We start from the raw sequence: 27929 nt of genomic DNA, 5'->3' as shown, positions 1-27929 counted from the left end.
TGCCTTCCCCAACAGATTCAAACTTAAAATTATGGGGAGGTTTCACGCAAAACAGCCCTTTCAGGATGCTCTCTGCCTCTACAATTCCATATTATTTTGGTCTTAAGTTATTTACTTCCTTTTCATCTCTTTGCCTCCCTCTGCTGTTTGCACATCCCCATGAGCAACCTTGATTTTTTCCTTTGGAATATATGGGTTTTTCTTAGCACATTGCTCTGCACACAGTAAGCGCTCAGTAGATACCAGTGAACAATTGACTGATGATAATAATAATTATGGTATTTGTTAAGCACTTACTATGTGCAGAGCACTGTTCTAAGCGCTGGGGTAGATACAGGATAATCAGATTGTCCCACATGGGGTTCACAGTTTTTAATCCCCATTTTTACAGATGAGGTAACTGAGGCACAAAAGTTAAGTGACTTGCCCAAGGTCACACTGCAGACAAGTGGCAGAGTCTCAGGGTGTTCCATAGCTTCCACCACTGCTATTTTTCTCAGTCACTACCAGGAAGGGGGTGTCGCCGGCAGTCTTGGCCCTTTCTGAGGCTATTTTTAGGCAGGCCACACTCCCATTCTAAAAATGATGAGCATCTCCAAGGCCTAGCTCTCCTCTTCCATCCCGGCGCGTAGCCTGGAAGAGCCTTTGTCGACTCTCAGTTTGGAAGGTTTGAGGATCACTGAAGCGTCTGTTAAGAACTGAGGTGTCAAAAGAAAAAAATAGAAAGCTGTGTTAGTCCATGATTTCATGATTAACGGGACCTAAACGATACTTCTTAAATGGGACTCTGTAGCTTGATGGAGGGAGCATTTTTACACATAATGTATTCCAGGTGTATTCTACCTACTTCGCCTGACTAAGGCTGAGCAGTTAGATGTAGAGAGACAAGATGGCAATGACTGATGTCAGCTACCGTAAATAAATCACAAACCCAGAATCATCTTCTCTAGCCCCAGCTATCACAGCATATCCACTAGGGGGCCCTCGACAACATTAAGAACAACAACAATAATAATAATGACAATAATAATAATGATGATGATGGTACTTGTAAGTGCTACTATGTGCCTAGCACTGTTCTAAACGCTGCGGTAGATACAAGGTCATCAGGTTGTCCCACCAGGGCTCACAGTCTTAATCCCCATTTTGCAGATGAGCTAATTGAGGCACAGAGACGTGAAGTGGCTTGCCCAAGGTCACACAGCAGACAAGTGGCCGAGCCGGAATTAGAACCCACGACCTCCGACTCCCAAGCCCGTGCTCTTTCCACTAAGTCATGCTGCTTGTCTTATGATGGTATTTGTAAAGCGCTTACTATGTGCCAAGCACTGTTCTAAGCACTGTTCTAAGCACTGGGGTAGGTACAAGGTGATTAGGTTGTCCCACGTGGGGCTCACAGTCTTAATCCCCATTTTACGGATGAGGTACCTGAGGCACAGAGAAGTTGCCCAAAGTCACACAGCTGATAAGTAGCGTAGCTGGGATCAGAACCCACCACCTATAACTCCCAGGCCCAAGCTCTTTCCACTAAGCCACGCTAATTAATTTACTGGCTTCTTCTACCCCAGTTTCAGGGCTAGGAAAAAGACTCCCCAAGCAAAGTGGGTCAACCAGGTTTCCAACCTCAAAATCCATTCATCCATAAGGGTAAAAGTTCGGTAGCATTTTTACATCAGTGAACATAAATGAATAAGGAGAAACACAAATGAGCTTTAAAGAGCAAAAAAAGAGTCTGAAATTCTCAGACACCCTCTAAACTATTCTAATTCTTAATTATCAATTTATAGAGTGGAGAAAATTCTATGATCCACTTTTTAGCTAGGAGCGATGAACCAAAGGAAGGTAAATTTAGAGCCCAAGGCCCTTTTTGGTTTGTCCTTAAAAGCCATGAAAGGATTTTAATTAACACACAATTCCTTTCCCGGCAGGGTGCCCTCCTGAGAGTTTCAACCCCAGCAGAACACAGTCAATAAAGCATTTCAACTGACTTCAAATAGCATCTTTCCAGAGATCACTGAGGGAAGATCTCAAAGCTCACACCTCCCCCCCTTTCACTTACACTCTAAGCCAAATGTGGACAACCAGTCCTCTTCCTCCTCAAAGATTAATGATTTAAACTGCCTCACTCCAGCACCGTTTGGAAATGCATTTTAGCAGAGCAAAAGAAAACTTCACTTTCTCAGCCAAAGACATTGGTGATGGACAGAGGTATCACGGAGGAGAAATTTCATCCATCAATGGTATTTATTGAGCTGGCTCTGGTGCTCTGGTGTACTAAGAGCTTGTGGATGAATACCACAGAAATTGTGAACTCAAAAATCCCCTTTCACACTAACTGTCCAATCCTAACAAAATGATGGGAGATTAGATAATTTTGATCAGTGGACGATGATGCTCTCTGTCGTCCCTGTATCAATGCCAGTCTGGTCTTCATAGGCCCGTGGGCAACTTTAGGAAGAGTCTTTCCTTCCATCTTGCTGCTCTAACTGCCTCTGAGCCAAGTATCTGCCCCCAAGCCAGGTAGGAGAGCAGCATCAGGCAAATAAAGAGCCTTCTGCTCCTCAAACCTCCTCCCACCCACCCTGCCACCACTCATATGTTCTTTTTCTGGGATTTGCAGGAAGAATTTTGGAACCAACCTGATTCTGCTGAGTCTCAATCTTTCTCCATCTTCACCAAATGATTCTCCAATCCTTTCAAAGCTGGAAAAGGAGAGAAAACCCTTTCCCCCTCTAATCTCTGTAAGGGGTGTGTACCTCCGTGAGCCCCGCCCTGCCTTCCACTTCCATTTCTAAGGAACACTTCTATCAAGTAGAGAGCCCTGGTTGACATCTAGAGACACACACCATTTATTAATAATAATAATAATAATAATAATAATAATGTTGGTATTTGTAAGCGCTTACTACGTGCAGAGCACTGTTCTAAGCGCTGGGGTAGATACCGGGTAATCAATCTCACCCTAAAACTGCTGGCTCTGAGAATGCCTCTCAGTGGCTTTATTTATTAGTTTTCTGAAACAGCAAAACTAAGTTCTTGAAATAGTGTACCATTTACTCAGGGTCTTTTTAGGGTAGAGATTTTCCACCTCCAGCGCCCAAAAAAGGTCCCAATACGAGGTCCAAGACCATAACAAAAATGCAAAATTCACCTTCCTCGGTTTTGATGGTTCTAAAGTGGATGACAGTAATAAGTCACTTAACTCCTCTGTGCCTCAGCTACCTTATCTGTAAAACAGGGATGAAGACTCTGAGATCCATGGACTGCGTCCAACCTAATTAGTTTGTATCTACCCTAGTGTTTAGTAGAGTGCGTGGCACGTAGTAAGTGCTTCACAAATACCATTAAGAAAATCATAATAATGCCCGGCTGAAAAGGCCAAAAAGGCTTAGGGTCCATGTGTGGGGCACTCGATATACTCTGAGATGTACTAAGTAGTAGCATGGCTTAGTGGTAAGAGTCCGGGCTTGGGAGTTAGAGGTCGTGGGTTCGAATCCCAGCTCTGCCACTTGTCGGCTGTGTGACTGTGGGCAAGTCACTTAACTTCTCTGTGCCTCAGTTCCTTCATCTGTAAAATGGGGATTAAGACTGTGAGCCCCATGTGGGACAACCTGATTCCCCTATGTATACCCCAGCGCTTAGAACAGTGCTCGGCACATAGTAAGCGCTTAACAAATACCAACATTATTATTATTATTAATTCCGGCTCTGCCACTTGTCAGCTGTGTGACTTTGGGCAAGTCGTTTAACTTCTCTGTGCCTCAGTTACCTCATCTGTTATATGGGGATTGAGATGGTCAGCCCCACGTGGGACCACCCGATACCCTTGTAACTACCCCAGCGCTTACAATAGTGCTTGGCACACAGCGCTTAACAAATATCATCATCATCATTATTATCAAGTGTTTAAAGGGTACAGATCTAAATGTATAGATGACACAGAAAGGAAAGGGAGTAGAGGAAATGAGCATTTAGGTAGGGAAGACATCTCGGAGGAGATGTGATTTTAATGAGGCTTTGAAGGTGGGGGGGTGTGGTGGTCTGTCGTACAGGAAAGGGGAAGGAGTCCCAGGCTACAGGGAGGACTTGGGCAAGGGGTCGGTGGTGAGATGGACGAGCTCGAGACAGCGAGTAGGTTGGCATTAGAGGAGCAGAGAGTGCTGGCTGTAGTAGGAAATCAGCAAGATACGATAGGAGGGGGCGGGATGATTGAGTCTTTTTAAAGCCGGTGGTAAAGAGTTTCTGTGTGATGTGGAAGTGGATGGGCAACCATGGGTGGTTTTTGAGGAGTGAGGAGATGTGGACTGAACAGTTTTTCAGAAAAACGATCGGAGCAGCAGAGCCAAGAAAAAACTGGACTGGGGAGAAACAGAAGGCAGGGAAGTCAGCAAGGAGGCTGATGCGGTAGTCAAGGAGGGGGTGTGATAAATGCTTGGATCAGCGTGGTAGCAGTTTGGATGGAGAGGAAAAGGCAGATTTTAGAGATGTGAAGGTAGAATCAATGGGATTTGGTGACAGATTGAATATTTGGGTTGAATGAGAGAGATAAATCAAGGATAAGGCCAAGATTATGGGCTTGTCAAACAGGGAGGATAGTGGCACTGCCTACAGTGACGGGAAAGATGGGAAGGACCTTTTTATGGCATTTGTTAAACGCTTAGTATTTGCCAGGCACCGTACTAAGCCACGGGGTAGATAGAAGCTTTTGAGGTTTGACACAGTCCATTTTCCACATTGGGCTTAGTCTTAGAGGAGGTAACTGCAGCACAGAGAAGTTAAATGTGACTTGCCCAGGGTCACACAGCAGACAAGTGGTGCGGCAGGGATTAGAACCCAGGTCCTCCTGATTTCCAGGCCCCAGCTCGACCCAGTGTCTAGGGTTTGGATGGGAGGATGAGGAGTTACTAATTGCCATCATCTACCGCCCACCCTGACCCCACTTCCAATTTTCCCAGCAACTCTGACACCCTTTATCACCCTCCTTCTCCTCCCCTTACTGATCTTTGGAAATTTCAACATCCATGTAGATGCTCCGATAACCTTCCAGTTGCCCGCTTCCTCTCCAAGCACAGTCTAACTGTGCCATCTCTATCTAAAATCCCACTCTCTGACCACAATCTCCTAACCTGCCTTCTCTTCCACACGACCCTCCCCCAAAACGGTCCATTCCTCCCTCAGAGACTTCTGATCTCTTCCACTTATGCCAAGTCATCATGCTCCCTAAATTCCCTTCCTAACTTCTGTAACTGTTATGCACAAATCCACACTTTCGACCTCACTCTCTCCAAGGAACTCGACCCTCTCCTCCCCCGTCCTTCCGTTCACAGGTTGCACCACCAGCCCCCTGGTTGTGGTCATTTCTACACTCTGCCTCTTCAATTCCTGCACTCCTGTCATGGACTGTAGATTCTAAGATGCAAGACAGTAAGCTCACTGTGGGCAGGGAACGTGTCCATCAACTCTGTTATTCTGTACTCCCCCAAGCACCTAGCAGTGCTCTGCAAACAGAAAGCACTCAATAAATACGACTGATTGTTGGTGGAAATCTAGGTAACATGCAAACTTCAACCATCCAGAATTCATTCTCACTTGCCATAACTCTGCTCAACAACACTACTTTACCTTTCTCAAATCCCATTCCATCCGTCCCCACCAATGGTTGCCTATCTTTAAACTCTGCTCTGAACGCCCCCAGGACCCCTTATGGCCTTGTTAGTTAATCACTTCATTGACAAAATCAAAACCATCAGGCATGAGCTCCCCAAACTCTCCCTCATGTCCCCAGCTTCCTCCTACCCATTATTCAAGCTCTTCGCCCTTAGCTACCTCTTGGATCTCCCACCTGTTTCTAAATCAACCTGCTCCACCTGGCCCTAATGCTTCTTGCCTTAAAAAAAATATTGCACCTTCTTTTCAGCCTTCCCCGACTGCCACCTTCAACCACTCACTCTTTGACGGGTCCTCCTCTCTGTGTTTAAACATGTCTATGTCTCCTTTATGCTAAAAGCACTTTCTCTAGACTCCACTGGACCATCCAACTATCACAACAACTCCCTCCTCCCAGTCCTGTCCCAACTCCTCGAACAGTAAGCACTTAATACCATTTTTAAAAAATCTGGTATACACTCGCTGCCTCTTCTTTCTCTCCTCCAATTCCCACCTTGACCCTCTATCTTTCTCCCCCTTCATTCCAAGAGACTGCTCTCTGTCAAGGTCCCCAGTTACCACCTTCTTGCCAAATCTAAAAGATACTATTCAGTCTTTTGCCCTCTCAACCCCTCAGCTGCCTTTGACAGTTCTTTCCTGGCTAACCTCCTTCCTCCGTGTCCACTCCTTCTCAGGATCCTTCACTGGCTCCTTCTCTGTCTCTCACTTCTTAGCAGTGGGTGTCCCTCAAGGCTCAGTTCTGTGTCCTTTTTCTTTTCAATTTGCATTCACTCCCTCGGGGAGGTCATTCGCTTCCATAGCTTCAAATACAAACTTCACAGACCAGTCTACTAGAAAATCAGGTCTTCAAGGGCAGGGATCGTGGTAACCAACTCATTTGTACTCTTCCAAGTGCTCACTACAGTGCTCTGCAAAAAGGAAGCACTCAGTAAATATCATTAACTGACTCCCAAATTTACCTCACTGGCCCCAACCACTCTCCTCTGTAATCTCACATCTCCTCCTGCCTCCAAGACACACCTACAGAGACATCCCGCCGGTACCTTAAACTCAACAGATTTAAAAGTGAACTTTTCATCTACCCTCCCAAATTCTCTCTCTACCTAATTTTCCCATCACAGTTGTCAACATCACCATCAACCTTCCCATTCCCCAAGCTCCTATCCCTGGCGTTATCCTTGACTCCTCCCTCTCTTTCAAACCCCATATTCAGTCCATGGCCATAACCTGGCAAGTTCTCAATAAATAAATGAAAAAGAACAAATTCTGCTAAGTTTTATATTCAAAAGCTGTAGAAGGAAACACTGAAAGCTCAAAATACTAACTCATCTTAGGATATTATGATTATCATTCGGTTCTAATGTGCCAAGCACCACATAGAAGTAGACACATAGTCCCTACCCAGCATGTTTTTTGCTTCAAAAACATTCTTGCTTGGGCATTAATAATGGTTCTGTACAAAGAGTCCCCGAACATCCTTCCCAGAAATTCAGGAGCTACCTCTTTAACGAACTGTTAAACTGCTGCAAAACTCTTAACAGCTATTCTGTCTGCCAGCATTTTTGCAGTAGTTCCCAGGATAAAGTAAATTAGTTTAAAATGTAAGCAAGGCAGCAAAATACAAGCTCAGATTATTATAGCCTTCAAACAGTAACTCGCATAGAAGAATCATCTTATATTTGGTCTTTCTACTTTGAAGAGATAATTCCAAAGAATAACGATATGAACGTTTGTTCCCAATTCCCAAATTTTAGAGTATCTGTTGTCAGTGACCAAGGGAGGCACTGCCTTTGAACTAGTCCTCGGGAAAATTAAAAGCACCATGACAACCCTAAAGCGGCTTCATTTGAGGCTCCAGTAAACAGTCAAAGCCAGAAAAATCATGTGAAGTTCCTTTTCCCCCCAAAAATCCCTGCTTCAAAATTTTTACAGATGAACCTCAGGGTTTTAGCCGACACCCTGGCAATGCCTGTCCCCAAAAATCTGTGTTCCGTACAAAGTAACCACTCAGTAAATACAACTGATTAACTCCTAAATCAACCTCACTTGGCCCCAACCACTCACTCTCGTCTGTAACCTCATAATTCTGCCTGCCTCCACGACATACCTACCAAGTCATCCTGCCGGCACCTTAAATTCAACAGATTTAAAATGGAATTTCTCAATCTTCCCTCTCAAATTCTATGTCCACCTAACTTTCTCTTCACAGCTGACCACCACCACTGTCATCTTCCCCATTTCCGAAGCCCACATCCTTGGAATTATCCTTTTTGGTCTGATGCAGCTTTGAGTTTTGTTTGATGCAGAGGTGGATGGGCAACCACTGGAGGTTCTTGAGGAGAGGGGAAACGTGGACTGAGCAGTTTTGTAGAAAAATGATCTGAAGTACGGACTGAGGTGGGGAGACACAGGAGACTGGAAGGTCAGCAAGGAGGCTGATGCAGTAATCATGGCGGGGGATAGGTTAATTTCACCCTGGGTTGAAATTAAAAATCCACAGTGAAAGGATGTTAGAGGAAGCTCCATCCATGCAGATGTTTTAGGTTTTCTAGGCATTGGAGAGCTGGGCAGATATCCTTGAGCAGATAATCAAAGAAAAAAAAATGTTATTGAACTGAAGCAATTTAATTTAGAAAGGGATAATGGCAATGTCAATGAGTTAATTGGATCTCATTCACAGGAATCCAATGAAGACCTCGTTGAACTTCGACAAGCCAATGAATCACTGCAAGATGCCAGAACAGATGAAATCATGGCTTCTCCACCACCAGCCAAAACTTTGGGATTGAAATGTCTTCATCAATTTTCAAGAAGGTGGATAACTTTGTTAACTATTCACTCAAGAAGACCCTAATGAGTTTAAAGATAGGTAGAGGTATTCATAAGGAGTTAGCCTGGCACAAGGTGATTCAAGTAGAAAAGAACTAGTCTGCTGTCAAATCTAAATTGAACAAATTTTTTGTTGGGAAAGGCATTTCCGCAGTCAGTAGAACTTTTACTTTTGCAACTTTTTGCAAGAATGCAGTCACATTATGACATTTATTTAATATTCTGATATTGATCATATGCATTGAGTGCTTACTGTGTGCAGACCACTGTGCTAAGCGCTCAGAGAGTACACTATAACAGAGTTGATACATGTTCCCTGACCTGCTTTGAACTACTTTACGAAAATGAAATGATAGTTTAGTGATGTTTGTCATTACAGAATATAATAATGATGGTATTTGTTAAGCACTTACTATGTGCCAAGCACTGTTCTAAGCTCTACGGTAATCCGGATGTCCCAAGTGGGGCTCACAGTCTTAACCCCCATTTTACGGATGAGGGAACTGAGAAGTCAAGTGACTTGCCCAAGGTCACAGCAGAATAGGTCATATTGGTTATTAGAAGTTCTGGAATGGATTCTAATGTACAACACAAAAGTCTGTGGGGAAAACATACCACAAAATACAACCATTGAGGATACAATCACATTTTGAAATAACATAACCTGGTTCTATCATAGGATATGACTGTACTGAATTTTCAATTCCTTATACCCATTCATTTTCCCTTACCCAAACGAACTGCTTTTCTCAAGTTAACTACCAGCGGGACTATCGAAAGGTCCTTTTCTAGCAAAACATCTGGGTTAGCAGCAACATTTTCTCCATTTCTGACAAATGAAAACATTTCCAAGATGCCTACCGCATCAATTTGACTTTGTGGCTCCTTCATGAGGGGAAAAAATTAGATTTGCTCTTTACTAAACACACACTAAATAAACGTCTTTAAAGCCAAAGCAGAGATCATGTACATACAGATGATCCATTCATTGTGTTATTTCCTTACGGAATGGCTTATCAGTGGCAAATTCTTCCAAGAAGGAATCAAAAGATAAGCTCAATTCCTTCCAAGCCGATTTCATTTCAGTCAAGCAAGAAATTTCGTGAAAAGCAAACCAAATTACACTCATTTCCATGGTCTTACAATTTTACCAACAGGATATAAATGCAACATTCTCGGTTGACACTTCCTCAATTCCTTCTTTCCAGTTCAGAGCTACAGACACCAAAGAGGTTTTTCCTTCCACTTCCTTTTCCAATCTCCCCCTTTCTCATTATTCTCACAGCCAATTTCCTCAACCTCCTTTGAAATTATTGTGACTTGCAACATTCCTTCCTTAGCCCTCTTCTCTCCACTCAGGCTATTCCCCAGACCCAAGCAGTAGTTGTGGTAACAGTAAAACAGTATTTATTGAGTACCTGCTGAGTGTAATGCACTGTACTAAGTGGTTGGGAAGGTAAAACAGAAACACAAGTCACTCTCTGCCTACAAGGAGTTTATACGCTAATGGGGGAGAGAGACCTAAAGCTCTTTACATTTCATCACACAGAATAAATTGTAAGTTCAATAAACCTTAATAAAACAAAGTCTCGGACAACGTTGCATCCCAGCTGACAACTGGGAGTAAGTTGCCAAGGAGAAAATTGCACAGCGTAACTCATCAGGAAAGCAGCGGCTTTTATTTTTGGAGCAAATCTTCATAGGGAATGGGAGATGAGGCAAAGAGCAGTCCCAATCACTGCAAGCACCAGACATGATTAAACTGCAGAAGACTGTCTTTTCATGGCAGGGTGGTCTCGTGGAAAGAGTACAGGACTGCGAGTCAGGAGACCTGGGCTCCAATTCCACCTCTGCCACTGGCCTTTTTTTTGACCTCGAGCCAAGTCACTTTTTTTTTAATGGTTCTTGTTAAGCGCCTATTATGTGTCAAACACTGTTTTACATGGTGGGGTCGTTACAAGTTATTCAGGCTGGATAGAGTCCCTGTCCCACATGGGGCTCACAGTATACGTAGGAAGGGAGAACAGGTATCGCATCCCCATTCTGCACTTGAGGAAACTGAGGCCCAGAGAAGTGCTTTGCCCATGGTCACAGAGCAGGCAAGTGGTGTTCAGGATTAGAACACAGGTCTTCTGGCTCTCAGGGCCTGTGCTTTATCCACTAGGCTATGCTGCTTCCCACTTAGCACTTAACTCTCTGGGCCTCAGACAGCTATCTTTAAAAGGGAATAAGATAAATTGCGAACCCCATATAGGCCAGGGATTGTGCCCATCTGATCACCTATCAACCCCAACGACACAACACATAGTAAGTGCTTAATAAATGCTTTTATTATTTTGGTGCATGCAACATGGCTGGGATGGTAGGGCTGGGCTGGACCTTTTCAGGTATACGTGCACTCCTGGGTGAATTTTGCCACCAGAGGTGTGTTCTTTGACTACAAAGGACAAGTCTCTGTCTTTCTGCTAATTTCATCTCCCATTTCTTCTCCCATTTCTTACTTTACTTTTAGGAAAGCCGAGTAGTTTAATGGAAAAAGCATGGAACGGAGAGTCAAGAGCCTTGAATTCAAATCCTTGCCAACCCCCTTCCCTTCTAGCTCACGCCAATTTTCTATTCTGTTCATTTTGCCTGGAATAGCAATTCCTACTCTATTCTTAATGTTTTCTCAGTTCCGTCTTCCCATAATTTTTTAAAACTTGCCTGGAAACTATCACCATTGAACAGTTTTACTACCAGTTTCTCTCCAAGAGCTCATTCTCTTCATTTTTTAATGGTGTCTGCTAATCACTTACTGTGTTCCAGGCACTGTTCTAAACACTGGGGTAAAGATAATCGGGTTGGACACAGTCCCTGTTCCACATGGGACTCACAGTCTGAATCCCCATTTTACATATGAGAGAATGGAGGCATTAGAGAAATTATGTGACTTGCAGACAAGCAGCAGCAGACGAGGGGCAGTCAAAATTAGAACCCAGGTCCTTCCGACTCCCAGGCCCATGCTCTTATCCACTAGGCCACACTGCTTCCCAGGTTCAATAATTCAACTTCCCGTTCTAGGTTTTCAAATTTAAACTTGGAAGGTATGTAAGGCAACTGCTAGTATGATACACTCTAAAATAATTTAAACTTATTCTAGGTAGTTCATTTATTTGACAGTGTGGGCAGTGAGATCCAAGAAGCTTTGAAAAAAAAAAATTACTAACAGTTCACTGAAAATCATCCCGATTTTAATACGCCTATTCAGGCCCTGGGAAAAGCGGACGCATCATTGTTAAACAGCGGTAAAAACAAATGTGAGAGTGGCAAAGTGTGGACGAGGCAGTTTATAGTGTCAGTTGGAGTACCCGTATAACAGATCCATGTAACGGATGGATATGACTTGCTCTCAAGGTATCTGAGCTGTGTAAAATGCTCTGGATTAGTGATTTTTAATAAAGGAGAATACATTTAAGGCTTCAAAAGATTTTCTAGGACAAACAATAAAAAGGGCAGGGAAGAAGAGTACTAGGGGGCAGGAGGGAAGCAACTGAAAAATAAAAAACTAGCGCTGAGGTCATAAAGTGTTCCATCTCTTTTAGTAAAAGATAGTTACCTGGCCGTGGAACAGACTATGGGAAGGTGAAAAAAAAAAAAAAGGCAGGGGCTTAAGATGGGTGAAAGAGTGGGGTGGACTGTTTAATTACTTTGGTTGTCTGTCTCCCCCCCTTGTAGACTGTGAGCCCGTGGTTGGGTAGGGATCGTATCTACCTGTTGCTGAACTATACTTTCCGGGTGCTCAGTACAGTGCTCCGCAAGCAGTAAGCACTCAATAAATACGATGGAGTGGACGAATGACGGTGGGCCTGGGGTAACAGAAGAGGTGGAAGCAGTGGGTGGTGACATGCCGGGAGCTGATGAGAATAATAATGTTAGCATTTTTTAAGCGTTTAATAATAATGATAACAGCATTTGTAATGTGCAAAGCACTGTTTTAAGCGTTGGGGAGGGTACAAGGTGATCAGGTTGTCCCATGTGGTGCTCACAGTCCTCATCCCCATTTTACAGATGGGGTAACCGAGGCCCAGAGAAGTGAAGTGACTTGCCCAAAGCCACCCAGCTGACAAGTGGCAGAGCCAGGATTTGAACCCCTGACCTCTGGCTCCCAAGCCTGGGCTCTCTCCACCGAGCCCCGCTACTCTTCTCTTAATCTATGCCAAGGCCTGTTCTAAGCGCTGGGGTCCAGCGGATTGTCCCACGTGGGGCTCCCAGTCTTAGAGAAGCAGCTTAGCTCGGTGGAAAGAGCCCGGGCTTGGGAGTCAGAGGTCATGGGTTCACATTCCAGCTCTGCCACCTGCCAGCTGTGTGACTGTGGGAAAGTCACTTAATTTCTGTGTGCCTCAGTTACCTCATCTGGAAAATAGGGATGAAGGCTGGGAGCCTCACGGAGGACAACCTGTCTACCCTGTATCTCCTCCAGCACTTAGAATAGTGCTCTGCACAGAGTAAGCGCTTAACAAATACCATCACCATCATCATTATGATTATTATTATTAAAGACTGTGAGCCCCACATGGGACACCCTGATGTCCTAGTATCTCCCCCCCGTGCTTAGAACAGTGGTCTGCACAGAGTAAGTGCTTAACAAATACCCACATTATCATGACGTGAGAAGCAGCGTGGCTCGGTGGAAAGAGCCCGGGCTTGGGAGTCAGAGGTCATGGGTTCGAATCCCGGGTCTGCCACTTGTCTGCCGGGTGACTGTGGGTAAGTCACTTCACTTCTCTGGGCCTCAGTTCCCTCATCTGTAAAAATGGGGATGAAGACTGTGAGCCCCACGTGGGACACCCTGACGACCTTGTATTTCCTCCCACGCTTAGAACAGTGCTCTGCACAGAGTAAGTGGCGCCTAACAAATACCACCATTATTATTATTAAAGACTGTGAGCCTCACGTGGGACACCCCGATAACCCTGTATCTCCCCCTGCGCTTAGAACAGTGCTCTGCATATAGTAAGCGCTTAACAAATACCAAAATTATTATTACTATTACCCTGTATCTACCCCAGCGCTTAGAACAGTGCTCTGCACAGAGTAAGTGCTTAACAAATACCACCATTATTATGATTATTACCCTGTATCTCCCCCCTGGGGCTTAGAACAGTGCTCTGCACATAGTAAGCGCTTAACAAATACCACTATTATTATGATTACTACCCTGTTTTTCCCCCTGGGTTTAGAACAGTGCTCTGTAAACGCTTAACAAATACCAACATTATTACTATTACCCTGAATCTCCCCCAGCGCTCAGAAGAGTGCTCTGCACAGAGTAAGCGCTTAACAAATACTCACATTACTATTCATTCATTCACTAGTATTTATTGAGCGCTTACTCTGTGCAGAGCACAGTACTAAGCGCTTGGGATGGACAAATCGGTAACAAATAGAGACAGTCCCTGCCCAACGACTGGCTTAACAGTCTAATCGGGGGAGATGGACGGACAAGAACAGTAGCAATAAATAGAATCTCAGTGGAAAGCAACCGGACTTTGGAGTCAGACGGGTCACGGGTTCGAATCCCAGCTCTGCCCCTTGTCAGCTGGGTGACTGTGGGCAAGTCACTTCACTTCTCGGTGCCTCAGTTCCCTCATCTGTAAAATGGGGATTAACTGTGAGCTTCACGTGGGACCACCTGATGACCCTGTCTCTCCCCCAGCGCTTGGAACAGGGCGCTGCCCAGAGTAAGCGCTTAACAAATACCCACATGATCATTCCTTCAGTAGTAGTATCTATTGAGCGCTTACTCCGGGCAGAGCACTGTACTAAGCGCTTGGGATGGACAAATCGGTGACAGAGACAGTCCCTGCCCTTTACAGTCTAATCGGGGGAGGCGGACGGACAAGAGGAGTAGCAATAAACAGAATCGGGGGGGGGGAGCATTAGGATTCTTCAGCTCCATCTTCCAGACAGACGAGGACCCTGGGGTGCGGAGGAGTGACCGGGGGGGCGGGGGGTGGGACGGAGAGGGGATGCGAACCTGAGCCCGGGCTTTGGAGTCGGAGTTCATGGGTTCGAATCCCGGCTCGGCCACTTGTCAGCTGTGTGACTTTGGGCAAGTCACCTCACTTCTCTGTGCCTCAGTTCCCTCATCTGTCAAAGGGGGATGAAGACTGTGAGCCCCACGTGGGAAACCACCTGATTCCCCGGTGTCTCCCCCAGCGCTTAACAAATACCATCATCATCATCATCAACCCCGGCCTTTTGGGGGGAGGGGGCCGGTCCTGGGGGGTCAGAGGTCACGGCCTTACCTTGACCCGGAAGCGGATGAGCGCCAAGCGCACACAGTGGCTGAGGCAGGCGGGGGGCAGGAACCAGGCCCGGGGCGGGGGGGTCCCCTTGTTCCCCACGTGGCCCACGATGAGCTGCGCCGTCTGCCGCTCGGCCTGGCAGCGGCGGCCCCACTCGGGGAGCCGGTCCTTGCCCAGGCCGCCGGGGAACATCACCACCAGCTCCAGCCCGCCGGCTCCTCCTCCTCCTCCTCCGCCGGGGTAGGCGCAGGCCTGGCACAGGGCCGCCAGGTAACCCAGCATCGCGTTCCACTGGCCCCCGCACACCCAGTCCGTCTGGTAGCCGCCGTACAGGCGGGGCAGCGCCGACCCCGCGTCCACCAGCACCCGCGCCCCCTGCCCTAACGGCTGCGGCGAGTGGTGGTGGTGGTGGTGGTGCGGGGGAGGCCCCGCGCTCCCCGGCGGGCAGCAGTAGCCCCCCGGCTGTCCGGGCCCCCCCAGACCCGCCTGCGGGGCCAGGCCCGGCCCCCGAACCGCGGCCGGGTGCGGCGGCTGCTGCTGCTGCTGCTGCTGGTGTGGATGATGGGGGAGCGGCGGCGGCGGCGCCTGGTGCTGGCGCGACACGATGCGCGCCAGCTTCAGCAGATCCACGGGCACCACGGCCCCCGGGCAGCGCTTCTCCAGGAACTCCTGGAACCCTTGCACCCCCATGGCGGGAGGGGGGGGAGGAGAAGAGTTCGACCGATACGACCGCGGGGGAGGGAACAGCCACTCGAACGCGACCCGGCAGGGGCGGAGGAGCGCAGCGGCGATGGCCGTCCGTCCCCCCTCTTCCTCCTCCCCCGCCGCCTTCCCTCACAGATCCATGGGGAGAGAAGTTGGTTCCCTCCGCGCTGGGGCCGCCATGTTGTCTCGTCTTCTCTCCCTCTGGCTGAGGCGCCGGGGCCGCGCGCGGGGCACGCCGGGAGTTGTAGTTCCGAGGGCGGCGGCCCCGCCCGGCGGCGGCCGGGGGACGGGCCCGGCCGGGACTACAACTCCCGGCGGCCCCCGCGCGCGCCGCCCGGCGCCATGGGCCGCGCGGACCGGCCTGGGGAATTGGCCGCTGGGGCCCAACGGCCCCTCGGCCGGTCCTTCTCCCCCAGGCCGCCATGTCCTCCCCGATTCCTCGGAGAGCGGCCGCTCGTTGCTTTTTCCGTGGCTCCATTCGAAGAGCCCGACCTCGGGGGGGGGGGGGGGTCGTGGGTTCTCAGCGTGGCTCAGTGGAAAGAGCCCGGGCTGTGGAGGCCGGGGTCGTGAGTTAATAATAATCACGTTGGTATGTGTTAAGCGCTTACTATGGGCCGAGCACTGTTCTAAGCGCTGGGGTAGATAGACGTAGGGGAATCAGGTTGCCCCACGTGGGGCTCGATGAGGTCACTGAGGCCCAGAGAAGTGAAGTGACTTGCCCACAGTCACCCAGCTGACAAGTGGCAGAGCCGGGATTCGAACTCATGACCTCTGACTCCAAAGCCCGTGCTCTTTCCACTGAGCCACGCTGCTTCTCCAACGTACCAACGTAATAATAATCACGTTGGTATTTGTTAAGCGCTTACTATGTGCCGAGCACTGTTCTAAGCGCTGGGGTAGACACGGGGGAATCAGGTTGTCCCACGTGGGGCTCACAGTCTTAATCCCCATTTGACACATGAGGGAACTGAGGCACCGTGAAGTGACTTGCCCCCAGTCACACAGCTGACGAGGGGCAGAGTGGGGATCTGAACCCATGACCTCTGACTTCAAAGCCCGTGCTCTTTCCAGTGAGCCACGCTGCTTCTCTAAGCAGAGTTCGAATCCCAACTCTGCCACTCGTCAGCTGCGTGACTGTGGGCAAGTCACTTCGCTTCTCTGGGCCTCACTTCCCTCGTGTGTAAAATGGGCTTAAGACTGTGAGCCCCACGTGGGACAGCCTGATTCCCCTGTGTCTACCCTAGCGCTTAGAACAGTGCTCTGCACAGAGAAAGCGCTTAACCAATACCAACATTATTATTATTATTATTATTAATTCCCGCCTCCCAGCAACTGTGTTTAATACTGATAATGATGGTATTTAAGCGCCTGCTCTGTGCCGAGCACTGCTCTGAGCTGCTGGGGTTGATATAAGGATAATGAGCTTGCCCCACGTGAGGTTCCCAGTCTCAATCCCCATTTGACAGAAGAGGTCACTGAGGCCCAGTGAAGTGACTGGCCCAAAGTCACACGGCTGACATGTGAGGGAGCACTAATGTTGGTATTGGTTAAGCGCTTACTTCGTGCACAGCACTGTGCTAAGTGCTGGGGGAGATCCAGGGTAACCAGGTGGTCCTACGTGGGGCTCACAGTCTTCATCCCCATTTGACAGATGAGGGAACTGAAGCACCGAGAAATGAAGCGACTGGCCCACTGTCACACAGCTGACGAGGGGCAGAGTGGGGATCCGAACCCATGACCTCTGACTTCCAAGCCCGGCTCTTTCCACCGAGCCACGCTGCTTCTCAGCTGTCTGTGTGACTTTCACTTCACTTCTCGGGGCCTCATTGGGAAAATGGGGGTTAAAAGTGTGAGCCCCACGTGTGACAACCCGATGACCTCATATCTGCCCCAGCGCTTTGAACAGTGCTGGGCACAAATTCATATTTATTGAGGGCTTACTATGTGCAGAGCACGGTACTAAGCGCTTGGGATATACAATTCAGCCACAGAGACAATCCCTGCCCAACAATGGGCGCACAGTCTAATCGGGGGAGACAGACAACAAAAGTAGTCAGGCATCAATACTATCAAGATAGATGGAATCACAGATATATACACATTATATACACATCGATTAGACTGTAAGCCCGTCAATGGGCAGGGATTGTCTCTATCCGTTAACGAATTGTACATTCCAAGCACTTAGTACAGTGCTCTGCACATAGTAAGCACTCAATACTATTGAGTGAATGAATCATTAATAAAGTAGTGTGATAAATAGCATATACAAAGAGGCACAAGTGCTGTGTGGAGGGGAAGGGGGAAGAGTAGAGGGAGGGAGTAAGGGGATTGGGGAGAGGAGGAAGGGCCGAGGGAAAGGGAGGGTTCAGTCTGGGAAGGCCCCACTTAACAAATACCATCATTATTATTATTATTTTTCAAGACAATCGTTTGGAGCACTGCCAAGTGGCCAGCTTTTTCCTCCATCCTTTTTCTCATTTCCACCCAGCCCTCGACCCGTGGAAGTGGGGGGGATGGGCTAGACACTTTCTGCCCTTACAACATGAGGTCTCATAAGAAGATGAATGATGGCATTTGTTAAGCGCTTACTATGTGCCAAGCACTGTTCTAAGCGCTGGGAGAGATCCAGGGTAACCAGGTTGTCCCAAGTGGGGCTCACAGTCCAAATCCCCATTTTACAGAGGAGGTAACTGAGGCCCAGAGAAATGAAGTGACTTGCCCCAAGTCAGCTAAGTGGCAGAAGCGGGATTAGAACTCACGACCTCTGACTCCCAAGCCCGGGCTCTTTCCACTAAGCCACGCTGCTTCATCTCCCTCTCGTCCCCCGTGCATTTTTTAAAAATTATATAGCCTGGTAAAAAAAGATTTATTGGACAAGCCGTGACAGGTTATATACCTCTCTAGGTATGTGGGCTCTTGGCTCATTACCTCGCAGATTGCGAGCCCCACGAGGGACGGGGCCGACCTTCCACCTGTATATTGTTTGCCAGCACCTAATGCAGAGCTTTGGCCACAATAAGCACTGAAGAATAATTGTGGTATTTGTGAAGCACTTACTCTGTGTAAGGTACATAGGATAGGCACAAGGCGCTGGGGTGGTTACTAGCAAATCGGGGTGGACCCAGTCCCTGTCCTACGAGGGACTCACAGTCTTAATCCCTGTTTTACAGATGTGATAACTGAGGCACGGAGAAGTGAAGTGACTTGCCTGAGGTCACACAGCAGACAAGTGGCAGAGCTGGGATTAGAACTCAGGTCCTTCCCGACTCCCAGGTCCGTGTTCTATCCACTAGGCCATGCTCCTTCTCTGCAGAATAGTAATAAATACTCTTGCCAGTAGATTGCTTGCTTGCGTGTATCACTTGGCCCCATTTAGCTGCTGCTACTGCCAAACCTATTCCTTTGAGAGCAGACTATAAGGAGATGGGGCTCTCCCGAGCAACCTAAACTGCGTTTCAGAGCTAAAACTAATAAAGCCCCACCCCTAGGCTGGCCAGTTATCTGTTCAACTGCCCGTGCCCTAATCAGAAGGAATAAAATGCCAGACATCTTTAGATCTGGTATTTTCACTTTAAATGCTCAGCCTCCTCAGCCCCCGAATCCCACCTCTCAGAAGGGGGATACGGGCATTTGGGAGGGGAATGCAAAACCCTGGCCACAGGCTCTAAATGGTGTGCGTTTGCATAAAAGTTTCCATATGACATCGTTACATTCCGAAATCTGCCTCTTGCAGGTCATGAATGCCATTTGGTCTGGCCAGCTCTGTTGGTAGCCACTTTGCCTACCACCCAACTTCAGGCTAACTCAGCAATCACCCATAAATTTGGAGTTGCAGATGGTGAGTTTGAAGCCTAGAAAGGACACAAGTTAAGGCAGGCAAAGGCTGGTCACTTTAAATTCTGTAGTGAAGAAGTTCAAAGGTGTTTTAAAGGAGTTTGGATTAGTTTGGCATTCACAGGTACCTCAGCCATTTGGGCGATACACCATTCCGTTGTCAGCAGATATTGCCGGTAAATGAAGAGTGCCGTGAGATACCAGACCCCCAAAACTAATGAACTCAGTTCATCCCTAACACATTCTTTCAACACACTCTTTGAATGGATGGAATACCCTTTCAGGAGTAACAGATGAGTTCGGTCCTGAAGTCTCTGGACCGAGAACAATAATAATAATAATTTCAGTATTCAGCTTACTTGAGCTAAGATAGGTACAAGATTATCAGATATAATGCAGTTCTTATCCCACATGGGGCTTGAAGTCTAAGATATAGGGAGAACAGGTATTTTTATTCCCATTGTACAGAAGAAGCAGGGGCACAGAGAGGTAAAGTGGCTTGCCCAAGGTCACATAGCAGGCCTGTGACAGAGCAGGGACTAGAATCTCCTGCCCCAGGCCCATGCCCTTTTTACTAGACCATGCAGCCTCTTTAGAAGAACCTGCGCAGAGGACGAGATTTTAGTGATTCAGGTGCTTAGTACAGTACTCTGCGGATAGTAAGCGCTCAGTAAATATCACTGATTTGATTCAGTAGTGGCTTGCTCAGTGCCAATCCTTCTTGCCACCCATATTCCCACTGGAACATAGAGTACATAAGCAGGGAGGTGAGCCCAGTACAGCTCACTGCAAAGTGCATATTAAGCCTCTATAATGGGGATTAAATACCTATTTTCCCTCCCTTTGTGAGCCCCAAATGGAACAGGGTCTCGACCTTTTATCTGCCCCAGCACCTAATATGCTACTTGGCATATAGTAAGTGCTTAACAAATACCAGTTATTAAGTTGTACCCAGCATTAGTAAAGGGGAAAACGGGATGGGTGTGTGTACTTGCCCTACAAGGGGAGTTTTTCCTTAATGAGGGGTTTGCCGCGAACATAACCCTTTTATTATAGAGAAAATGAGTATACCATACTTGAATCCCTTGTAAAAAAAAAACTCTCCAATTTAAACGTTGCTGCTAATGACTCAATCATCTCACTCCGATAAACTTACTGAAAAATGCATTCGTTAAACAAGAGGACAATTGTTAATTCAATCTCGCAAAGGAGGAACTGATATGCAATTCTGGCATTGTGTAAGGTGCTATTTTTTGGGAACCAGGATAAAAAATATCTTTTGTCTTAAAATGATTCTAATTAAATTTTTGCCAATGATTTGTTGTCATTACTTCTATCTAGGTAAGCAGCATTTTAGAGACCTTGAGCTATTAGTCAGGGAAAATGGAAACAGGAAGGAAATAGGAAGACTCTGGGGATTCCTTCATAAAGTACTCCTTTGTGTACTTTGGGTTTTTTTTTTTATTATTTAAAGTAGAGAGACGAAGAACTGATTTTGTGTTACGTGTGGGAGGATCCACAGGTACATGACAGCTTTGTCAAACGACTTTGGAATGTTAACCCACTTTTGAGAAACTATATAGATTTAGGTCAACTATATTCAAGATCAAGTGATATTTTAGCTGATTGCCTTGAGTTGTCTGAACTAGATACGGTCCCTGGTGGTGGAGGCTAATTTCACATAGTGCTCCGCTGAAATTAATTTTTTACATTCTTTGCGTTGCTTTAGACAAAAACCTGCAATTGAGAGATGCTCTTTCCTGAAGGAAAATAATGCCCTTTTCCAGCTTCTATTAGAATTGAAACAAGTCAGCTGCAGCTTTTTAAATCACTGATTCCTAGAATAAAAAATGCAGGAGTTATAATACGCTCAATTATTCCATCAGAAAACTGCACTGGAGTTTATCCATGTAATTTAGAAGACTGATTTCCCTCTTCAAACCCTCATCTCCCACAGCCTACTTGGGTTCTAGGGTACATCACTCTCCTCCCGTGCTCCTTGGCCATCCTAAGACTCCTTTTCTCTCCTTCAATTCTCCAGACAGCTACCATGCTGACCTGGAGATAGAGTCATGCTACCTCATTACTGCTGCATTAAAAGAAATGGAAAAAACAGGAAATGGTGAGTTTTCCCCAATATTTGTGTGAGCTAACTGAATACAATATTTACTGGATACCCACTCTTGATAGACTGTGAGGGTGTAACAAAGAGGTCTCTTGGGAAGTTTACAATTCAACTGATCGCATGTATTTTCCAGTCAAAAGTCAAAGTGACAGGTACAGGTATGTTACCCGCTGTGTAAAATCTGGAGGTTGATCAAGCAGTAATTGATGACATAGCCCAGGATCCTTAAGCCCCGCCCAGTGTTCCATCCACTCTGTTGGGAAGGAGCTCCCTCCCTTCACCCCACTTCCACATGGTGACTCTTCAATTAACGACTTGATGATCCTACCTTCTATTCCCCACCACACGCTTGGAGAGAAACCCCAGAAGCAGCTGGACCCCATTTGCTGAGAAACAGATAGGGAAGGTGTAGCAGGAAGGGGTCAGAGAAGGAGGGAGCTGGGTCAGGCCAAGCTGGAAGGGAGCTCTCTCTGGCTTTCTAGCCCAAAATTCTGCGGTGCCATTTAGCTGAAGTGCAGAAACACCTACTTACCCGTGACCCTCTCCCACCTGTATCTCCCCCTGCACCTCCTCACGGCTTTCCAATCAGCTGTAGCAGCTCTCAGCCATTCCAACTAGCCCCTAAGTGGGCATCTAGCCCACAACCATCCAGGAGGCCACACCACCTGGCATGCCCTCTGTGCCCAGTCACAGGAATTTAACCAATGATACAAGGTGTCTGCAAATTTTAGAAGGCTCCTACAGGCCCCTGTACCACTGGTCTTCTTGTTTTTCATCCTGGGTCTGTCACCAAGCCCTTCCTCACCCTATTTTTAGATATTGAGTGCAGTATCTAGAGCACAGGCCTGGGAGGTAGAAGATCATGTGTTCTAATTTCAGCTCCACCACTTGTCTGCTGTGTGACCTTGAGCAATTCATTTCACTTCAGTGCCTCAGTTACCTCATCTGAAAAAATGGGGATTGAGACTGGGAGCCCCACGCAAGACAGGGACTGTGTCCAACCCAATTTGCTTGTGTCCACTTCAGCATTTAGTACAGTGCTTGGCACACAGTAGGCACTTAAAAACCATAATTATTATAGGACTAATGTCTAACTCATCTAGCTCCACTCCCCAGGCCCTAATACAGTGCCCTTTTACTTCATCAGGGCTGGTTCTGGTCTGGAGCAGAACCTTACAAATTGCACTTAAGACGGTAAGAAAACGTACCCCACAATACATCTCAATACATTTTCAAGAAACAGATGACTTGTTCTTCCAGTTTTCCTTTTACTCAAGGGTTGTATTCTTGCAAAACCCTGTCTTAAGGAAAACTCGTGGAGTATTCATCGTGTTCACTACAGTGAACCAACTGTTTTTCCAAACACCGGTGCCCTAAATCCAAATAGGCTTATGTTGTTGGACAAACATTCCCTAATTCCCAAACAACGTCCCAGCCAAAATAATAAAGCACCCTTTGGCAGAACTCTGTGTTTAGGAACATAAAAGATTCAAGGGAACACAAATGGCAGAAACATATGTAATTTATTGCTACTAAGAGCTAAAGATCAGTGCAATGGAGTGACGAGAACTGGCCAAATTTAAGCCGAGAATTCTCCCTGGAGGAGACAGAGTTGAGTTATTTTGTAAAAGGGAACCGTCACGGTTCCGCCAAGACGCGTGGGGAGAACATTCCATTTGGGGAGGTCGTATTTAGGATGGCACACTTAAGGTTGTTTTGATAGAGGGAGTGGGTAATGGGTGGAGGGCTTTAAAACCCATAAAGTCATCATCTTACTTTAGTTTGAACAATCAGAGCGGGGAAGAAGAGGGACAGGGCCATGGGGGTAGACAGTCTCAGTGGCAGAAGAGATACTAGATGGGGTCCAGGAGGGAGGAACAGATGAAGGGAGAAAAGCAGTAAGAGACAAAAAATAATAAATGAGGTATTGGTTAAGTGCTTACTATGTACCATACATTGTACTAAGCACTTGGGTAGATACAGTATAAGCAGATAAGACACAGTCCCTAGGCCACCTGGGGCTCCCAATCCGATCATTTTACAGATGAGGAAACTGAGGCACAGATAAATTACATGACTTGCCCATAGTCACACAGCAGGCAAGAGGCACAGCCGGGATTACTATCCAAGTCCTCCGAGTCCCAGGCCTGTGCCCTTACCACGAATAAAGGGATCCACCGATCACCAAAAAAAAAAGCCCTCAGCTGTGTCCAAATTACTCTGTAAGAAACACTGTCCCAAGTCAGGCCCTGGCAAGATGACTTTTTTGTTGCTATTCTATTCCAAGGTACTACGTGGGGGAAGGAAGGAGGTAGACCTTGCCTCAGGCCTATGGTGACAGCTGACCTCGACTGTGGGACATATCACCACATCCCTTAAAGCCAGAGAGACGGTTTGGGGTTCCTGAGCATCCCCTGTGCCACGCTCTAAACGGCCACTAATGCTTTGGCTTTTAAAATCACTGCTCCAGATGGCAAGCCCCAGTGGACAGAGTAGAAGGAGGGCTGGGGAACATGGTGAAGATTGGGAGGAATGCTATGGGCAGCAGCAGCTGAAACACCTCCAGAGGCTTGCAGGCCAGGGACTGCCACACTAAACTGCAGCAACTTTATATGGAATTTCAGGGTGTCCAGTTTCTACAACTATGTCTTTTAAAAAGTCTCCCTTTTCTCCCAAGATTATTATGAAGATCAGCAGTTGGTACTTTTGTGCCAAGCACTGTGGTAGATAGAAGGTAATCAGGTTGGACACAGTCCGTCCCATATGGGGCTCACAGTCTGAGGAGGGTATAGGATTTAATCCCCCTTTTACAGATGAAGAAACTGAGGCACAAAGAAGTGACTTGCCCAAAGTAACAGCAGACAAGTGGTGGATCCAGGATTAGAATGCAGGTCCTTTAACACTCAGGCCCGTGGTCTTAGACTGTGAGCTAGCTGTGGGCAGGGAATGTGTCTGTTTATTGTTGTATCGTACTCTCCCATGTGCTCAGTGCTCTGCCCACAGTCAACACTCAAATGCAATGGCCTGACTTCCCTTCCATAAAAAGATGCTCTCGGTGAACAGTAACTCATCCAGTTGTTAATAAAAGGACAACAAAGGCAGAATCGACTATCATAAAATGAATGTTTCCAAGCTGGCATTTCAGCTGTCACTGGAGGAGGTGTTTAAAATCTCACAAGATACATTTTCAGGTAGACAAACGTATCGATTTTGCAGGTCACACAAAAAATTCCCTATTGACTTTTCCCCATGGCAATACCTAGAAGAATGGGAAATTTGAAGTACTGCAGCCTTTGAATCCTTTATTTTTGGACAGCTGGTGCTCGAGATCGTATATAATTTATAACATTTATTAAGCACTTGTGCACTAAATGCTGGGGGTAGACACATTGTTATGAGACTTGACAGAGTCCCTCTCCCTCAGGTGGCTCACAATCTCCAGCCCTATTTAACATATGAAGAAGCTCAGATTCAGAGATGTTTGGGGACTTTTCCAAAGTGACACAGCAGGCCAGTGGCAGAATAGGGCCACCCCTTTCCACACGATCACTAGTAAATCCGTGTGGGAAAATGACAATCACAGTGACCGTTGTGCTGTGATATTTTCACTAATAATGATAATTATGGTACTTGTTAAGTGCTTACTATGTTCCAAGCATTCTCTAAGCACTGAGGTAGATACGTTAATCAGGTTAATCATGGTCCAATATTCACTCCGTCTGATGTTAATGAACGAGGGTTTTCCAAAGTAACCCCCGGTACCTGTGCTACCATTTCCACAGCTGTGACCGTTTCTGCCAATTTTATGGGCACAAAATGGATTCTGAAAAGTGAGGATTTTTACGTTTATTTTTCCTTCCAAAGCGTGAGCTTTCTCAGTACATCTCTACCAGCGTGTGGCGGATAAATTAGTACCAGCAGTGATCTAGATAGGAAAATATTTTTTGGAGCACGTGCCGTTTTATGAACTAAGCCTAAATTAAGAGCCTGGTACAGGGCAGAAATAAAGTCTTGCCATCCCTTTTGACACGGTGGACTCTTGTTTCATTTGTTTCATGTTTCATATGCTAAGTGCTTTGTAGAGTCAATGAGGCGGAGTTGATAGACATGTTTCTTGCCCACAGATGCGGTCACTGTTTCTTGTGTCACCAAGTCCCTGAAAATTGGGACAGTGACAATGGAAGAAACACAGCTCCAGTGGTTCCAAAATATTTAAGCACTTGGCTAAGTTTTATTAGTGAAAAATCATATTGCCCAAATATAGTCCTATGCCTATCTGCTAGCATATTATTTTAAAAAAAGCACACGCAACAAATGGAGTGCTTCAGATTAGAAATGTATTTGCAAAATGAAATGGACCTGAATTGGTCCATGAAACAAGAAAAAAATCCCTTGAAAAATCTTAGTAATAATAATTAATGTTGGTATTTAAGCGCTTACTATGTGCAGAGTACTGTTCTAAGTGCTGGGGTAGATACAGGGTAATCAGGTTGTCCCATGTGAGGCTCACAATCTTAATTCCCATTTTACAGATGAGGTAACAGGCAAAGAGAAGTTAAGTGACTTGCCCACGGTCACACTTCTTCATTCAAACCCATGACCTCTGACTCTGAAGCCCAGGCGCTTTCCACTGAGCTACGCTGCTTGCCTACTATACACAAATTTTAATAAATGCATTACCATGTGAAAGAATTCAATTAAAAAAAAAGGATTGACCCAGAGAGTTTTAGTGGCAGTTTCCATGTTTTAAGATAGGGTGGCTAGAGAGGGTCTAGGAGGGAGCAATTGACTTTTTGGGAGAGATAAAAGTAAGTCTTAGAAGAAAGATTTAAAGGAGGGAAGATTATTTCCTCCACAAGACTAAGGGATGCTTTATTCAAGGCTACGGGAGCCACTATCCAGAGGTTGGAGATCACCTTTTTTTTTCATTCAGTCCTGGGGTTGAACTTGCAATGGATGGAAATGTAGTTAGTAATCATTTAGGGTGGGCACGTAGGAAAAGAACAATGATTTCAAAATTCTACTTACTGCTTATATCCCTTCCAGAGAGGCAGGAGTGAGCAGATGAGCAACAAAAAAAAGGTGTCCAGCAAGGATTTCCGAGGGTCCCCTTTATCGTTGTGGTCCAAGAATGTGTTTATCAATTCTGTTATATGGTAGTCTCCCAAATGCTTAGTTCAACGTTCTGCATACAGTTAGTGCTCAGTACAGTTGATTGATTCAGCTCCCAGTCTGACCTACTGGCTGCACCATTAGTGATGCCGTCAGCACCTCATGATGCTTGTCCCTACCTACCCTGGGCGAGGGGGCAAAGAAAGTTAAAAAGCAAGAGTTGGAACACTGGGCTAAAGAGATTCAATGGTACACATACCAAATTAACCAAACACTTCTCTGCATCCCTGAGGAGTCTGTGAGCAAGTACACATCATTAAAACACTACTGAAGAGAGCAGATGGTCCCACCCACTTTATCTGCAAAGAGGGACTGTTATATAGCAATGATTCTCCATTGATCTTTGCCACACTTTCCACCGTTAAGGATGAAGTAGTCAGCCAATGTGTGAAGATACGCCTTTCCAGCTTAGGTTTTTAGCATCTGCCGTAGCTCAGGACAAATGCCATGCTGGGTCACATTCAATTCAACATTCTGTTTCTTAACAGTGACACCAAAGGATGAATATATGAAGCGTGTGATCGTTTCTTTCCTTGACGTCCAGCTTCTAGAAACCCACTGTGGACTTTGCATCCATGAATTTACCCCAACCTTTTCTGGAAAAAAATGGAATCTTCCACCAGCACGACTTCCCGTGGAAATAAATCTCCTATTTTTCCTTCTGTTTGGATTCTTCTATATTTAACCTTCTTGACTATATTGACTCTCCTCCCAGGGTTGAGGGATTTGGTGGAAAACAATTTCAGGTTCACATTCTTTCATGATTCTGTAAACTTCAATAATGTCCTCTCAGTCTTTATCTCTCCCAGGCATCTTAACTGAAAACTGTTCCATTATTATGACAGTTGTCCCACTCTAAACCTTCTTCAGCTGTATTACATCCTTCCCACGATGGACGGGCACAAAATATTTGAAGTACGGATATACCATAATTCTGTAGGAAGGCACTACTATGCTTTTGTTGTATTAAAAATGACTACTGGGGTTTCAAGTAAATCAGTGGCTATAAATTCCAAGGCAACCATTAAGTGTTGAAAAAGAGGAATCCTTTGCCTTACTACAGTATGTTCAGGTTATGTTTAGATCTGCATGCACAAAATAGGGTTTTTTGTTGTTGGTTTTTTGTTTTTTGGTTTTTTTTTTAAATGAATCTGGCATGGCCCTGAATTTGCTAATGTTTGATTAACCTACCAGGGCTTTAGATGAATAAAGCTAAGAATCAGTGGGCTGGCTTTTTAACTCACTCAGGAAAAACTATAAGGCTGCATTTCAAAACTGTTTAGAATTTTTTTTTTTTTAAACACATA

The 27929-nt window shown here is 46.2% G+C and overlaps 1 protein-coding gene and 1 long non-coding RNA gene across 4 annotated transcripts in view; one reads left to right on the top strand and one right to left on the bottom strand.

Annotated features, from left to right (window-relative positions):
• FAM120C (family with sequence similarity 120C) overlaps positions 1 to 15696 on the bottom strand; it is a 44375-nt gene extending 28679 nt beyond the window's left edge. For both annotated transcript variants that reach the window (XM_029066988.2, XM_029066990.2), the window contains exon 1: positions 14784 to 15696. In XM_029066988.2, the coding sequence (XP_028922821.1) occupies positions 14784 to 15473 (690 nt within the window). In that variant the 5' untranslated portion in view covers positions 15474 to 15696. The remainder of the gene's footprint in view (positions 1 to 14783) is intronic.
• LOC103170677 lies at positions 14981 to 27848 on the top strand. Of its 2 annotated transcripts, none has more exons than XR_003760416.1 (3): positions 14981 to 15053; positions 21367 to 21447; positions 27111 to 27848. It is a non-coding gene; the product is annotated as an uncharacterized LOC103170677 (long non-coding RNA). The 2 variants fall into 2 exon arrangements; XR_486337.2 differs by lacking the exon at positions 14981 to 15053 and adding an exon at positions 18724 to 18764.
• The last annotated feature ends 81 nt before the right edge of the window (positions 27849 to 27929 follow it).

The sequence above is a fragment of the Ornithorhynchus anatinus genome, chromosome 6 (genome assembly GCF_004115215.2).
Source record: "Ornithorhynchus anatinus isolate Pmale09 chromosome 6, mOrnAna1.pri.v4, whole genome shotgun sequence".
NCBI lineage: Eukaryota > Metazoa > Chordata > Mammalia > Monotremata > Ornithorhynchidae > Ornithorhynchus > Ornithorhynchus anatinus.
The sequence above is the reverse complement of the archived record's forward strand: the minus strand, read 5'-3'. Positions and strand labels throughout refer to the sequence as shown.